At 48.2% G+C, this 16,041-nt stretch overlaps 1 protein-coding gene across 1 annotated transcript in view; it reads left to right on the top strand.

The window, feature by feature from the left end:
* Positions 1-9,349, top strand: part of CFAP251 (cilia and flagella associated protein 251) — a 63,412-nt gene extending 54,063 nt beyond the window's left edge. Inside the window, exons 19-21 of the mRNA XM_035016946.1 lie at positions 6,432-6,660; positions 7,399-7,500; positions 9,024-9,349. Coding sequence (XP_034872837.1) covers positions 6,432-6,660; positions 7,399-7,500; positions 9,024-9,160 — 468 coding nt within the window. The 3' untranslated portion in view covers positions 9,161-9,349. The remainder of the gene's footprint in view (positions 1-6,431; positions 6,661-7,398; positions 7,501-9,023) is intronic.
* The last annotated feature ends 6,692 nt before the right edge of the window (positions 9,350-16,041 follow it).

Here is a 16,041-nt window from a genome sequence, read left to right as displayed (position 1 = left end):
CAGGGGACATTCCAGGGGGCACCCTGTGTTGGGAGGAGGCGAGCATAAGAAGGAGGGAGAGTCCTCCCAGCCTGCAAGCCTATGAAACTAGCACAAGAGAAACCAACCCTCACCAGGAGCCTGCGCATACGCTGAGGAAGGCCTCAGCTCAGATGTAGCATGTTCCTCTCCGCCTCACGGGGAGGTTAGAAAGTATAATTATGAACCACAGTGCTCAGGCCATCAGGGGCTTCCTGCTGCCGTGGGGGTGAATGACAGAGGCAGAAGTAAAGCAGTCCTGGGCAAGGGGACCCAACCCACCAGGAACAGGCCCCCCTTCTGTCACGGGGCCCGCACAGCCGTGCCCGCAGAGGCCCAGGTGCCGCGTGGCTAAGTGTGTAGAAGTTATAAACCAAGCAACAAGATGTTAAATTAATACCCCGCCTTGACAGTTCTACCTTTAATTTGGGCTCCTTCAAATTCTGGGGCTCCTAGAGTTTTGCACTTGGATGGGCAGCATGAGGAGAGCCAGGCCAGTGACTAAACCTTGTCTCCCCCACCGCCCCCCGCTCCCTCCTTGGCAGCCCTTCAGGCCCGTGGTGGGGAGGGGCACACCACTGGTGAGGGTCCCTCTCAGAGGATGACTTCAGGAGGAGCCCTTGCAGGCCCTAGAAGTGGGCTTGGGTTATTTGGGGGAGGGAGTCCTGGGGTTCAGGGTTCCCAGAGCGTGGTCTATGATAGCATAACATCTAGTGGGCACCTCCTGTGGCCCCAAGACTCCTTTGAGGAGGGGGTAGCCAGAGGGGCCCCTGTTGCCTGGATGTGGTGTCAGTGCCAGAGAACACAGCTCTCTACTGGGGATGGTTCCTTCTCAGTTCTATATGGAAATGCAGGACTACCATCATGAGACTCCTCTGACTTTTCAAGAGAAGTCTGAACACTAGATTTCTATATGAAATATCCTAATTTTTGAAGAACCACACGAACCAAACAAAGCATGTCAGCAGACTTAGCCCTTGGACTGCCAGTGAGCATCCTCTGACCCGCCGATAGCACTGAGCTCCTCAGTGCCTCAACGGAATCCCAACCCACCAGAACTCTCTCGGGACTTCTCAACAGGGTCAGAAGGGGTGGCAGGCAGAATAATGCCCCCCAAAGGTATCTGTGTCTTAATTCCTGTAACCTGTGAATACACTACCTTACGTAGCAAAAGGATTTTGCAGGTATGATTAAATTAAGGGTCTTGAGATGGGGAGATTATCCTGGATTATCCGGTGGTTCCAGTGTAATCACAAGGGTCTTTATAAGAGGGAGGCAAGAGGTTTGGGGGAGGAGGAGGCGTGATAAGGGAAGGAGACGTCAGAGTGTGGGATGAGGCTGCTGGCTTTGAAGGTGGAAGGGCCATGGGCCAAGGGCTAATGGCACCTCTAGAAGCTGGAAGGGCAACACATGCAGATTCTCCACTAGAGCTTCCAGAAGGAACGCAGCCCCCCCCTACACCTGATGTTAGCTCTTTAGACCCGTTTCAGACTTCTGACCTTGAGAACTAGGAGACCAGCTCGTGTGCTTTAAGCCTAATCCACCTGTCGCCGGTGGTTACAACAGTGACAGGGGCCATGTGCAAGGGGTTGGGGAAGTTTCTTAGGCAGCCCCCGCTCGAGCCCCCTCCTCAACTTGTTCCCCCTCATAGACTGGCTGGATCCTCGCTGGCTGTCCTCCCAGTCCACCTCTTCCATGAAGCCTTCCCAGGCCCACCTCGCTGAGGGCTCCTCCAGCTCTTGGCGTGGAGCGCCTGCCTTTGGCACTGAATCTCTCAGAGCCACGGTATCCAAACAGATTAAGCCACTCGAGGGCACTTTAGAAAGTACTGATGCTTGGGCCCGCCCTCCTGAGCAGTTGAATCTAGGAGCAAGGATAGTGATGAAAAGCACCCCTGGGGGTTCTTCGAGGGCAGCCAGGGCTGAGAACCAAACCACAGTGACAGAACCTTCCTTTTGGTTCACTCTCTCCGTGTACGTTGTCTCTTCACAGGGCCCAGACCAGGGCTTGGCACCTAGCAGGTGTTTAATAAATATTTGCTGACCGAAAAGTCCTAGAGTGCAGGGCTGTTCTTGTCATCATTAAGTGACTTGCCTTCCATTCACCTAGCACGAAACCAAATGTTCGGTAACCGCTAGTAAACTGAACTAAATGAACTAGGGCAGCAAGTGGTTTTTCTAAATAAGCCTTTTGTATATTTTAAGAAAAATTCTCCCATGACCTCCCTTGTGCCTGCATTGTGTGCTTTGCTTTGTTTTGTTTCCTTTCTTACTTCTCTGGGCCGCTACAACGCGCCTTTCTACTGAACATCCTAAGCCTGGTCCCGATTCTTTTTGGAACAAGTATCCCCTCTGCCGAAGCTCTGTGGTCTAAGAGCAGTTGTTCTCAAAGAGGTGGCCCCCCAAGCCAGCAGCATTGGCATCACCTGGAGACTTGTTAAGAAAGGCAGAATCTCGCCGTCCCCCTCCCCGACTCACTGGATCAGAAACTCGGGGTGGGACCTGCCGTCGGTTTTAATAAGCCCTCCCAGTCATGTTGACCCCCTGACAAAGCTTGAGAACCCCTGCCTTGAAGTCATGCATCTCAATCCTGGCCGTACATTCAGATCCCCTGAGGAGCTTTTTAAAACTATGACTGCTCATACTCCACCCCAGACGAATGAAATCAGGATCTCTGGGAATGGAGCTTAATGTCCAAAGCTCCTCGAGTGCATCAAATGAAGCCCAGCCTTAGCGGAGGAAGGGCCAGCGTGAGAATGGCAATAAAGGCAGGGCTGAAGCCAAGCAGAGCGCTCTGGGCAGGGCAATGGGAGCCCCCGCTCCTCGGAGTCGGCTTCACACTGGGGCCTGGGGAAGGCTCGCAGCGTTCCATTCTGTCTCCAAGGCTCCTCTCCCAAGCGTGAACTTTGTTTAGACATGTAGCAAAATCTGTCTTTTCAACTAACGCTTGCAAAGGAGGCTCAGGAGAAAAATGTCAATGATGCCAACTCTATGCTTTCTGAGCAGTGATTCTTGATCAGTCCCATGGGAGAAGAGAGTAAGAGGTGAATCACCTGCTCAGTGGTTTGTGCTGAGAATGTTCACTGAGATCTCTGGAACACTCTGGGTATGAGTAACTCCCACTTTTGAGTTCCTTTTTGTTATCTTTGGGTTAGTCTTCTATTTCTGAATTGAGTTAAATCGTGTGTTACGTTTATAATTTATATATATCATGTGTATTATTTATGTAATTATAAGTTATAACATACATATACTTTATAATTTATATAACTATAAATTATAATTTATATTATAATTACATGTATCGTAATTAGCAAAGGTATAGAAAGTATAATAATCACAAGAGTATTTACTGCTTTTTGAGAGCTTACCGTGTGTTAGGCATTAATGTTTACCACCTTAAATACATCGTCACAGTGAACTTCAAAACTCCTGTTACCCCTTTTTTCAAGGTGAGGAAACTGAGAAGTTCAGATAGAAAATGGGAGAGTCAGGATTTAAACCTAGGTCTGTCATCAATGATCATACATTTAGCCCTAGTCTCTACTGGCTCATAGTAAATAGCACATGTTTATAATACAATTACAATTAATATAGTACAAAATGTAAATAATATGATACTGGATAGTGTTTTATTTATACATAAAATTATACATAATTTAACTCGCAATTATACATAATATAAACTCAATAAATGCTCTACATGAAAATGTTACCACTTAAAGGTACTTATATAGTATCAATTAAAGTTCATTCTCATCTGTAACCAATGATGTTATGTCTAAAGACCATTCCTAGAATGTTACATTGAAAATATATGGCTTCTTTGAAAATACTAGGTGATTAAAAAGAAAGAAAGAAAGAAAGAAAATACTAGATGATTACTAAGATACAGTGTTAAAGGAAAAAAAAACAAACCAGGATACAAAATTATATACATATATGATAAGAATTTTGCAAAACATATACATATATATTTTATATGCATGGGGTGGGGAAATGGAAAGAAAGTATGTCAAATCTTTCACAGAAATTATGGTTGGATGGTTGGATGGTTGGACTGCAAAAGACTTTTATTTTCTTCTTGATACTTGGGGCCAGACCAAGACACTGGGGTGCCCCAGACAAGCTGATATTTAGTGTAGCTTCAAACGGGTGCTCTTCCTGATTTTTGTTCTCTGAAATTTAGTGGACAGGGAGAAATTGGTTGCCTATTGGTAAATGTGCACAAATATAGATTCAATTCCTGATTTATTCCTAGACCAAAGCAGAGTTCATGTTCTGGGGGAAAAAATATTTCCTACTTCTCTGTGGCCCTTATTCTCTCTTTTTGTAAAATTCCAAGCCCCACAATTTGTTAGGAAGCATATCAGTTTAAAATGCAGGTATTAAAATAAATTACTCATTTCTTGCCCTTTGCCAGGTATAACTCAGGTTTCTGAATTTCAGCTGACTGCAGTGTGCATAGTACAAAAATACCGCACAGAGAGTGGTGGATGGCAATGAGGAGGGGTTTTGTTTGTTTTTGTATTTCTCCCTTTCTTGCATTCTGGCGGTTCCCTAAGGAGAGCGATGTGGAGACCTGCGTTAACTGGCATCACATTTCCTTTTGAATCCATAGACAGGTCAGCACCCTTTTCTCATTCTAGAAAATTTGGAAAATGCATAATGAATTTCCAAACCAGGAAGCAGTCCTCCAGGAATGAATTGGGAAGTGTTCCCTTTTCTTCTGTTTTTGGGAGAGTTTGTGGAGAATTGGTATTTTTTAAGTATTTGGTAGAATTCACCAGTGAAGCCATCTGATCTTTGGCTTTTTTTTGTGGAAGTTATGTTTTGTTTTTAAGATTTTTTTTTTTTTTTAAGTAATCTCTACACCCAACATGGGGCTCAACTCACAACCCCGAGATCAAGAGTCGCATGCTCTGCTGACTGAGCCAGCCAGGTGCTCCTCTTTGGGGAAGTTTTAAAATTGCTAATTCAGTCTCTTCACTTGTTATAGGTCTATTCAGATTTTCTATTTCTTCTTGAGTCAGTTTTGGTCATTTGTTTCTAGGAATGTGTTCATTTCATCTAAGTTATCTTGTTGACCTGTTGTTGTTCATACTTCTATTTATTTATTTATTTGGTGCAAAAAGGTGGTTTTATTAAAACATGGTGACAAGACCTGTGGGCAGAAAGAGCTGCCCTCCTTTTTATTTCTGAAAAGTTGGTACTGGCGTCCCTCTTTCAGTAATTTGAGTCTTTTCTCTCTTTTTTTTTCTTGGTTATTCTAGCTAAAGATTTTTATCAGTTCGGTTGATCTTTTCAATGAACGATGGCTTCATAGGTGTTCATTTTTTAATTAAACCCGTAAGTCACATGTAATCTTTTGTATATATAAAATAGTACACATTGAAAATGGAAAAGAAAAAAAAAGAAAAAAGAATCCTAGTGCAGTTAATTGAAATTTACTAGGGCCCTTGGTCCCATATTCGAGTTTCACATGGAATTGTTTGCTTATTCTTATCATTTCCAAGTTTGTGAGGATTCTGCCTTCTAAATGAAACTAACCTCTGCTTGACAAAGCAAGGAAGTAGTCAATGCACTAAGAGATGGGTAGGTAAGAGGTGGTAATAATGTGGTAGTGCTGATAGTATTGAAAAACTGGCCACTGTCTTAGGGTTGCTGCAACAAAGCATCACACACTGGGTGGGTTCAAACAACAGACATGTCCCCTCTCACGGGATAAATCCGGTTGTCAGCAGGGCCGTGCTCTCTGCGAAATCTATAGGGGAGAGTCCTTCCTTCTTCCTCGCCTCCAGCTTCTGGTGGCCACCAGCAGCCCTGGGCTTGAACTGCATCGCTCCACTCCCTGCCTCTGTCATCACATGGCTGTCCCCTCCCTGTGTGTCTCTCCCCTCCTCTTATAAGGACACCCTTCACAATGGATTAAAGGCCCATCCCGCTCCAGTATGATCTCATCTTAACTAATTAGGTCTGCCATGGCCCTATTTCTAAATAAGGTCCCATTCTGAGGTCCTGGGGCTGAGGACGTCCACATCTCTTTCTTGGGGGATATAAGCAACCCTCAACAGACAGGTTTTCAGCTAACTGTAAACATTCGTCTGTTACTGTCCAATTTTTAGAAGTGTAACAAAGTGTCTTTTCTTTCTTTAAAAAAATGTTATTTATTTTAGAGAGAGAGCAGGGGAGGAGCAGAGGGGGAAGGAGAGGGACAAGCAGACTCAACTCCCTGCTGAGCATGGAGCCCAACACAGGACTCGATCTCACGACCCTGAGATCACGACCCGAACCGAAACCAAGAGTTGGACACTCAACCAACTGAGACTGAGCCACCCAGGTGCCCCGAAAGTGTCTCTCATGCTTACTCTGGTCTTTTTTTTTTTTTTTTTTTTTTAATAACCTCTTCCCTAGATTGAAGATATGTTTAATGAAATCAGATTTAGTGAGTATGTGGACACTGGAAAGCTAATTGACAAAATCAACTTACCGGATTTCTTCAAAGTTTACCTCAATCACAGACCACCTTTCGGTAACACCATGAGCGGCATCCAGCAGAGCTTTGATGTTCTTGGTTTTACCAATTCAAAAGGAAAGAAGGCCATACGAAGAGAAGATTTCCTGAAACTGCTTCTAACGAAAGGTAAATCCATAAATAGGGAGTATCTTGTCACATCATTGGGCTATTGCCACCGGAGAGGAGCTGTTTTTGGGGAGGCAGACCCCCTGGCATCTTTAATTGACGGTGCAGGGGGGTCTGCTTCCCCAAAAACCACGAGGGATGCCACCTGCTGATCCGCAGAGCTGGTAAATGGGGGGTGACAGGAAGGGCACCGTCCTGGGTCCCTAAGTGTGATTTATGTCCCAATTTGCTGAGCCCCTGTGAGATTCAGTGTCCTCACTTGTAAAACGGGGGTGAAAGGGCTAGCCACCAGTCTCACTGGGCTGTTATGACATTGGGCTGCAAGGGTGAGGTAAAACCACACCAAGGTAAAATTTCCCATTTTTACCTACTGTTTCCCTCATTATTGTATGTGAGGAAGTCAGGTAGGCTTTCTCCCTGGACAACGATTGCTCTTGGTCTAACCCGTGGTTCTAGCGTGAGGGAAGGTGAACTGAAGCCGAGTGCAGGCTATCAGAAACTTGTCTTATTTCTCCAAATGCGCCCCGACAGCTTTCCCCTCCTGGGAGCACCATTCTTAACCCCCATATGAGGAAGGATTTGTGACAGTAACATGGGACCCCGTAGATTGTTTTTGTGTCTCAAGAAAAGGAAATTGCGGGATAATTCTCTTTAAGACCTCGGAACGATGATGCTAAGCTCTGACATGATGCGTCGTCCCCAGAGCTGAATGGACACTCTTCCCTTTACGATTCTCAGGTGAGCACATGACCGAAGAGGAGATGGGCGACTGCTTTGCTACCCTGTTCGGACTGAATCCTGAGGGGTGGAAATCTGAGCCTGCGGCCTCCTCTGTCAAAGGTACTGGGGCTGCCTCTGTCTGGGCGTGCCACCGCGGCTCACTAATTTGTTGGAGACCTAAGTGCATTTATTTCCCTTGACTGGTGCAGGCCACTCTCCTTCACACAACAAAGCAAGTCTGCTGGGGACCCAACATGAATAAGTTATGAAAGGACCAGCGAGCCGTGGTCGTATCTGAGAGATGAAAACGTTTGTTACCATGTGCCATCCGTCCTTTGTGCCTTCTTCTCTTGTGTTCCCTTTATTCCCCGGACCCGGTCTCCATCTTGGCGGCTGGGCTGCATGACCACTAAGAGAGAAGATACAGCTTGGAAGGTGTTTCAGGAGAGGCATTGTCGAGAGACTTGAGTAAGGACAGGGCCGTGAAGAAGCACAAGCCCGGCTTTGAGTTGCTAGTGCTTGAAAGTTCCTAAAGCTCGTCCTCCTCTCCTCTCCTGCCGGAGGATTGCCCACCTCCCTCTTTAGTCCACTGGAGGGAGGAAAATGGGCCTTATGAATTTAAGTTCTGGAGAAACCAGTCTAAACAGCTCTCCCGAGGGGCGTGTGTATGACTCAGTTGGTTGAGCGTCTGCCTTCGGCTTGGGTCATGATCCCAGGGTCCTGGGATCGAGCCCCACGTCAGGCTCCCTGCTCAGTGGACAGTCTGCTTCTCCCTCTCCCTCTGCCCCTCTCCCTGCTCGTGCTCTCGCTCTCTCTGAAATAAATACATAAAATATTTTTTTAAAAATTAAAAAAAAAAATAAACAGCTCTCCCGGGCCTGCAGGGGTGTCTCCACTGCCAAGCCCCAGATGCTGCCTGATGCCCTGCAGTGGTGAAAGCCTGCCACCATTACTGACCCCTCACCAGGCGTCATTCTCCCTCTGCTTGCTTGCTTTCTTTTTTAAAGCAACCCCATGAAGACTTCAGATAGCTATTTTCCTTTTTTTTTTTTTTTAAGATTTTATTTATTTATTTGACAGAGAGTACAAGCAGGGAGAAAGGCAGAGAGAGAAGCAGACTCCCCACTGAACAGGGAGCCTGACGTGGAGCTTGATCACAGGCCCCTGGGATCAAGACCCGAGCCGAAGGCAGACCCTTAACCGACTGAGCCACCCAGGCGCCCCCTCCCTCAGCTTTCATTGTTCATCCCCAGTTTCACATTAAACAGGGTTTCTGAACTCAGACAGTTGTAGACTCCAGTATCTGGTGGGTCATTTCCAGCCTCCAAAGTCCCCCACCCCATTCCTTGTGTACTCGGGACCTCAGAATGTAACGCTCCCAGGTGTTACACATAAATCAACCCTACCATGTGGTTAAGGCTTTACAATGAAGTTCACAGAGATTTGGTAACAAGCTCCAAACCATAAAGAAGGGATTTCAGCCAATTTCCACCCAGGGGGGTTTTAGGACTCCCAGCCAAACCGTAGCACAAAGCACCTCTCACTTTTGTTTAGTATCGGTTCCTTGTATTTTTTGGAAAATGCTTCTTAGTTAGAAACCTAATCGTTATGAAGGCATTTGTTTTCTTTGCTTGTTTGGCTAGGTTCAGAAATCTGCTTTGAAGAAGAACTTCCAGACGAAATCACTGCAGAAATATTCACGACAGACATTCTTGGCCTAACCATTTCACAAGATTTCAGACAAGATCCTATGGTCAGTGAAGTTGTAAGGAATGTTTGAAACACAAAGGACTTTGTGTGTGCGGGTTTGTGTGTGTGTGTGTGTGTGTGTGTTTTCCAAGAGGCACTGCTTTTCCTGCATTTCCCTGCCCCCACTAATCTTTGGAACATTTAGACATTAAAAGCAAATTTCTGTTAAGCAATGGAATTCACAAAGTTGGACATTCCGCTGTTTCTGAAATAAGAAAGTGGGTGGAGGCAAGAAACACACTGGTAGCTGGATGTACATGGTGGCTGGATACCCTGGCCTGTCTCTCTGCTTAATCTAAGGCAGTGCTACCAGAGCGGGGTTGGAAAGGACCTGGAGGTGGGCTGGTCCTGGGGGCAGAGAGGGCCTCCACCCACAGCAGGCCTTCCTAGGGACACGTGCGGCCTTATTCCCTTCCCCTCAAGTGCCACCTGGACCCTCGACCTCATGTGGATCACCCCGGCCTGAGGTTTGACTCGGGTGGGAGGGGGGAGCTGGGTGCTCTGGGCTCCTGAGAGTCCCTGCTCGTGGCTTCTCCTCAGCAAAACACCTAAGCAGTTGTGTGTGGCCGTTATGAAGAGCATCACTGGCCATGCTTAACCCCGGTGGCAACTGCCAGAGAAAATGCAAAAAAGCACCCCTGGGGCCCTGTGTGCGTTGCACCTGGGCCAGAAACCACCTGGCCAGCCCCACAGAGGGCAGAACTCAGCGACTAGAGTCTGCGAGCCTCCCCCTCCCCCACACCCTCCCCCAAGCCGGGGGGGAGATCACTGCCCCATATTCCACTGGGCTTCAAAACACAGGCAAAAACGGAGCCCAGTTCGGGGGATATTTGGGGAACATTACTGAGTCTTCAGCGGTGTTTTGACCTTGAGAGTAAAAAATACCGTCATTTTGTAAACAGGTGAAAGTGCTGGTCTGATTTTAGAGATTTGTTTTTTTGGGGGGCGTTGTTTGTTTTTTAAAGATTTTATTTATTTTTTGACACAGAGAGAGGCAGCGAGAGAGGGAACACAAGCAGGGGGAGTGGGAGCGGGAGAAGCAGGCTTCCCGCCGAGCAGGGAGCCCGATGCGGGGCTTGATCCCAGGACCCTGGGATCATGACCCGAGCTGAAGGCAGATGCTCAACGACTGAGCCACCCAGGCGCCCCTGATTTTGAAGATTTGTTATCAGTAACGAGTTCTCACGCAGACATATGTGCCAAATGTGATTCTCCACGCGTGCTCAGTCCATCACACCCTCCCACCCAAACCAGGTCCTTCCCCAGAGGCCCTGGCGTGGGAGATGACATTTAGGCTCCCCTAAGGGCCCTTCCTCCTCAGGAGCAGAGTCTGTGTGAGAGAAGTAAATGACAGTAGCACCATCCCTCGTGCACAGAGCCCTCCCCGCTGCCTGGTGTCCACTTGGAGACTTGGCTTCAGTGAGTTTTTGGAACACCCTGGAATGTAGAACAGAACTGTCTACCCCAAACCAGGCTGTGTCACGGTGACTGTGGGGCAGACGGCGTGGGCCCGGGTTCCGTAGCACCTGCTCATCGAGTTGTGTTGCTGGGCTTGGCAACCCGGTTTACGTTTTGTAAGAACCAAAACAACCAACCCCACCTCCAAGCTTTATGAATCATTTTGCAGCTGCTAAGGGCTTAGGAGATATATTACCAAGCCAGTTAAAAAGTTCCTGGGGACATTTTAGGGAACAGGAAACTCTCAGATGACTTGTTCTCTTCACAAATTTACTCAGAATTGGATTCAGTCTGGACACCAACCAGAGGCTTCTTTCATTAAATTGGGCACATTCTGCTTTTGTTTTTGTTGACTGCATGTATTGGAATAACTGTCTTGAGCAGAACTGGCCAGTGGTCTGCCCCGCTGTGCCTGGACCAGTGATCTGGAACCATGGTCACACCACAGCTGAGGGGCTCCCACTGTGCTGAACCAGCTGCCCTGTCTCCAAGTCCCCTCCAGGAGGGGAGGCCAAAACAGCAGGGGACAGCAGGGTTCCTGTCAATAGTGTTCCAACCACTCCCAGCCCAGCTTGGCCAGGGGGTCCCCTTCTCACCTTTGGGGGGCCCCCTTCTGCAGGTGCTTTTGTTCGGGAGTCTCTCAACTTGTTTGACCAACATGGAGAAGACCTGTGCACCTTTCAGCGCCAGGAGGCCCTTTGTCTCCCATCCCCAGCAGGCCCCACCTGCTGGCCACACGGATGTTGGAGGCGTAGGACATCAGCTCCCCCATCCAGGGGAGGAAGGGGAGGGCAGCCTTCCTGCGGAGTGAGCAGAGCCCCCAGACTCTCCAACAGTGTGCATGGCCGAGCAGCGACACCAGGAAGGGAGCAAGGAAGGGCCAAAGAAGTATAATCATGGACTTAGGGCCCAAACACCGAACACTGTGATGTTCCTTTGGAGGGAGAACACTGTTTCGGACAGGGCCTCCAGCTACTGGCCAACCAAACCGTCCTGGTTTGTTGCTTCTAGAGTTCAGGAACCAACAGGAGCCTCCCCGCCGCACCCCACCTCGCCCCCTCTGTTCCAGACCCCAGGGCTGTTCCCCAGCATGGCGAGTAAATTCTTTGCACAGCGTCTGCCTTGGAAGCCCATGGGCTTGACTGAGCTTCTCTGCTCCTGCCATTTCAGGACTCCCTGTGTGCCTGTGGCTCGTCTCAGAAACCTCGGTTTCCTCCTGGAACAGCTCCTGGCTGGTTGAGAGGATTAAAGGAGAGGGTGCAAGTAAAGCGTTACCAGCATAAGGCAGAGCTCAAAATAGGACAGCAGCTATTATTACAGGACAAACTGCACAGAGACCTGGGGAGGTGGTTGATGAGCACTAACTGTCTCCAGTTCCAAAGTTTTGGCTTCCTTAGCACTTGCCCAAATAGGGGTCTCTGCTGGCTTTGACAAAGGACCCTCAATAGTATCTGTGGAATGACTGGACAGATGCACTTGGAGCTCTTTAATAGCTGGCTTTGCTTTCAAATAAAGGCAAACGCCAAGTCCTGCCAGGCTCTCTACATCGGGTCAGCAGACTTTCTCTATAAAGATCCAGAGAGTAAATATTGAGCCTCTGCAGGTCAAATGGGCTCTGTCACAATCCCTGACTTGGCCACTGGAGTACAAAGGCAACCACAGACAATCTAGAAATGAATGATTATCACTGCGTTCCAATCATGTTTACTTGTGGACACTGAAATGGGAATTCACGATAATTTCCATATATCACAAAATCACCTTCTTTTGATTTTTTTTTCAACCATTAAAAAATGTGAAAACCATTCTTAACTTGCAAGCCACATTTGTCCCTCGGGCTGTAGGCCACTCTACCTCCGAGGCCAGGATCACTCATCCCAACAGATTTTTATGAACACAGTGCATCTTTACAACTGACCTGACCAGTGCTCTTTAAACCTGTCAAGGTCGTGACAAGCAAGACAAGACTGAGAGACCATCACAGACCGGAGGAGACTAGGGAGACATGGTGGAGAAAGGCAAAACGGGATCCCAGAACAGATTTCCGGAACAGGAGGAGGATGTTGGGGAAAGCATGCAATCCAGGTGAGGTCTCTAGTGTAGTTACCAGCTTTGCAGCCTTGTTCATTTCTTAGTTTTGATCACAATATAGTGGTTACATAGCGTATACACACCTGGGAAGCTGGGGGAGTGGTCCCTGGGAACTCTCTCTTCTACCTTTGCAACTCTCCTATAAATCTAAAATTATCTTGGGGCACCTGGGTGGCTCAGTCAGTTAAGCGTCCGACTCTTGTTTTGGCTCAGGTCATGATCTCAGGGTCGTGAGATGGAGCCCCGCATCAGGCTCCATGCTCAGCGGGGAGTCTGCTTTAAATTTTCTCTCTCCCTCTCCCCTTCCCCACACTTTCTCTCTCTCTCTAAAATAATAAATAAATCTTCTAAAAAATCTAAAATTATCTCAAAATTAAAACTTAAAAAAAAAAAAAAGAAATCTGCACCACCTTTCTGACTGAGTCACCCCTGAATCGTTTCTGTGCTCTGCCCTGCACCTCTCCATTCTCAAGCAAACACTCCTGAAGCTAGTCAGGGCCGGCTGCTTTGGGGTCACCCCACTTGCTGTCTATCCTCTGCAAACATGAGCCTCTGCTGCACTTCCAGGCAATGCAGACAAGAAGGGTCTTTTTTTTAAAGATCTGTGTCCTTAAGCCATGGCTACCCTCAACACTGGTGTTTTCGGCCTGAACACGTTCTTTAGGGATTTGGCCAACAGTTCCCCTGCAGGCAGCTGCTTCCAAATTGACTGTAATAAATAGATACAGGGCATTGGGAATTAACAGCAAGTTGCCACCCTACTCGTATGTCATAGAACTACCCTCTGCTAGCTTAGCCTAAAGGAAAAAAACAAAATACAAAAAACAAAGCCAGGGTCTCCTGGTTGGCTCGGTCGGTAGAGCGTGCGACTCTTGATCTCGGGGTTATGAGTTCGACCCCTACGCTGGGGGTAGAGATTGCTTAAAAATAAAATCTTAAACAACAACCCAGGTCGATGTGACATTCTTCCATGGCAGTGCAATACAGAGTATAACGACCGACTGACCTCACAGGACAGCTAAGAGCGGGGTCCCTGTGCCCTTTAGCTTGTTATCCTGAGCCGCTGATCGGTGAGGCAGGCCTCCTGCCTTTCTCGGTCACAATGGGTACTTAGTGCCCCGGTCCGTTCTTGGTGGTTTGCAATGACCAGTGGTGCGGTTGGGGGTGGGGGGGAGTTCAACATCCGAGATGTCGCCACGGAATGTGGTTGTCCCAAGTCCTTCGTGTTTTCTTGTTTTGTTGATTGGAAGTCACAAACCACATCAGTGTAAACATGGTATTTATTTTTGTATATCTTACTCTTTTTTTTTTTTTTAAAGATTTTATTTATTTATTTGACAGAGAGAGACACAGCGAGAGAGGGAACACAAGCAGGGGGAGTGGGAGAGGGAGAAGCAGGCTTCCCGCTGCGCAGGGAGCCCGATGTGGGGCTCGATCCCAGGACCCTGGGATCATGACCTGAGCCGAAGGCAGTCACTTAACCGACTGAGCCACCCAGGCGCCCTGTATATCTTACTCTTTAAAGCAAGCAGGGGTGCTTTCTTTGGGAGGGAAACAAGTTTAGTTACAAGAAGCTAGTACACCCTCCTCCCCAGCACTTCAAACAACACAGCAGCGCGTGCTGCAAGGGGCGAGTCCCCCGGCCCTCCGCTGGCCAGCACCACCACTGGGGTGGTGCAGAAAGGTGTGAGACTGAGGATCCCTGGAGCAGGGAGCCGTGAGCAGTGCTGCGGCCCTGGGGTCTGAAGCACCGAGAGCACATCAAGGGCAGGCTCCAACACGAAGGAGAGGGGGCCGTGGCAGACTCAGAGCACACTGTCCCATCGAAGGGGCCGACTGCTGCCTGGCTTCTCCTCTCCGAGCGCCTGAGCTCTTCGTAGACGGGCTTCGCCCATCCCTCTGTCCACTCATGAATTCAGCCAATGGTTCCTGTGCACCAGCCCTGGGTATGCGGTGCTGAGCAAGACAGGCGTGGCCACTGTCTCTAGGGGGCTCTCGCGAAACAAACACATAAAGGGTCATTGCAGGTTGCGCTCGCAGTCCTGGAGAAAAAGCCCAGACCCTGTGACCTGGAATACCAAGAGGGGAATGTGCTTTACTTAAGATGGTCGGGAGGGGTCTCTCCGAAGACAAGACATAGATGTTGAGAGCCAGTCGTGGAAAGAGATAGGGGAGAACATTCCGGACAGAGAGGACAGTATGCACCAAAGCCAGAAGATTCAGTGACCATTGAGGGGGATGTAGGCTCAACACGATGTCTTCAGGGGTCTAGAAGTTTCTTCTATATGATTCTTCCTCGTGAGTCTGAGTAGGAATGTTTTCACGTGAACTGTCAGCAGGAGGAAGGGAGGCTAGCCGGGTCTCCCAAATGGGAGATTTGGCCACTCTCGTTTCTTTATATCCAGAGTCTTGGTGTGAGATTGAGGATCCCAGGAAAGACCATCAATAAGCATGTGTGGAGCCAGCCCTGAAGCTGACATGTTCTTTTACGTGACACAAGCCAAAGGGGGAAATGCTCACAGCTGGCTCCAGCTTCATAAACCTTACATCCTGAGTTGGCATCGTTTCATCTTCCGTAGTTTTCCAGAGATTTCAATATCTTAAAAAAATGTAACCACAGTTTTCTCCGTGATCTTGTTCCTTCATACACAATCTACCTTCCCCCTAATCGCTGGTAATTGCCAGAAGGCAGCCAGCTAGGCAGGAAAGCGTCAGCAAATGCATGCCACTCACCCCTTCCTCAGTGTCTGGTTGGCCACCTCTGCCTTCTCGACTTCTTCACGATAAATGAGGGAATGGCCATAACCGGTCGCCTACAGATCCTCTTACTAAGTGACCTCAGTGTCAACACAGCATGGTAAGCCCTAGATACAATGTGGCACAGAGCCTGGTTCTTGCCCTTAAGAAGGTTACATTGTAATGAGGGAAACACATGTCGATGATAATTACAGTACCTCGTGATATGATACAGGGGCATCTAGAGCAGATGGGGTGGGAAGGAGGAGGAGATCAGGGCAGGTAGAGAGGAAATTATATCAATGAGGCACTCTAAGCCAATCTGTGGGGTCCCTAGGGGTGGTGGCAGGAGAGCAACCCAGAGAAAGCAGTGCTTACATTATGGATGGCCTTGTGCCCTAAATCAAGGAGGTTAAACTTGAAGATTAAAGTAACGGAGGAGGGGCACCTGGGTGGCCAGATGGTTAAGTGTCTGCCTTCGGCTCAGGTCATAATCCCAGGGTCCTGGGATCGAGCCCCACATTGGGCTCCCTGCTCGACAGGAAGCCTGCTTCTCCCTCTCCCACTCCCTTGCTTGTGTTACTGCTCTCGCTATCTCTGTCAAATAAACAAATAAAATCCTTAAAA

Source organism: Mirounga leonina, unplaced genomic scaffold (genome assembly GCF_011800145.1).
Source record: "Mirounga leonina isolate KUSES-001 unplaced genomic scaffold, KU_Mleo_1.0 Mir_171, whole genome shotgun sequence".
Classification (NCBI taxonomy): Eukaryota; Metazoa; Chordata; class Mammalia; order Carnivora; family Phocidae; genus Mirounga; species Mirounga leonina.
The sequence above is the reverse complement of the archived record's forward strand: the minus strand, read 5'-3'. Positions and strand labels throughout refer to the sequence as shown.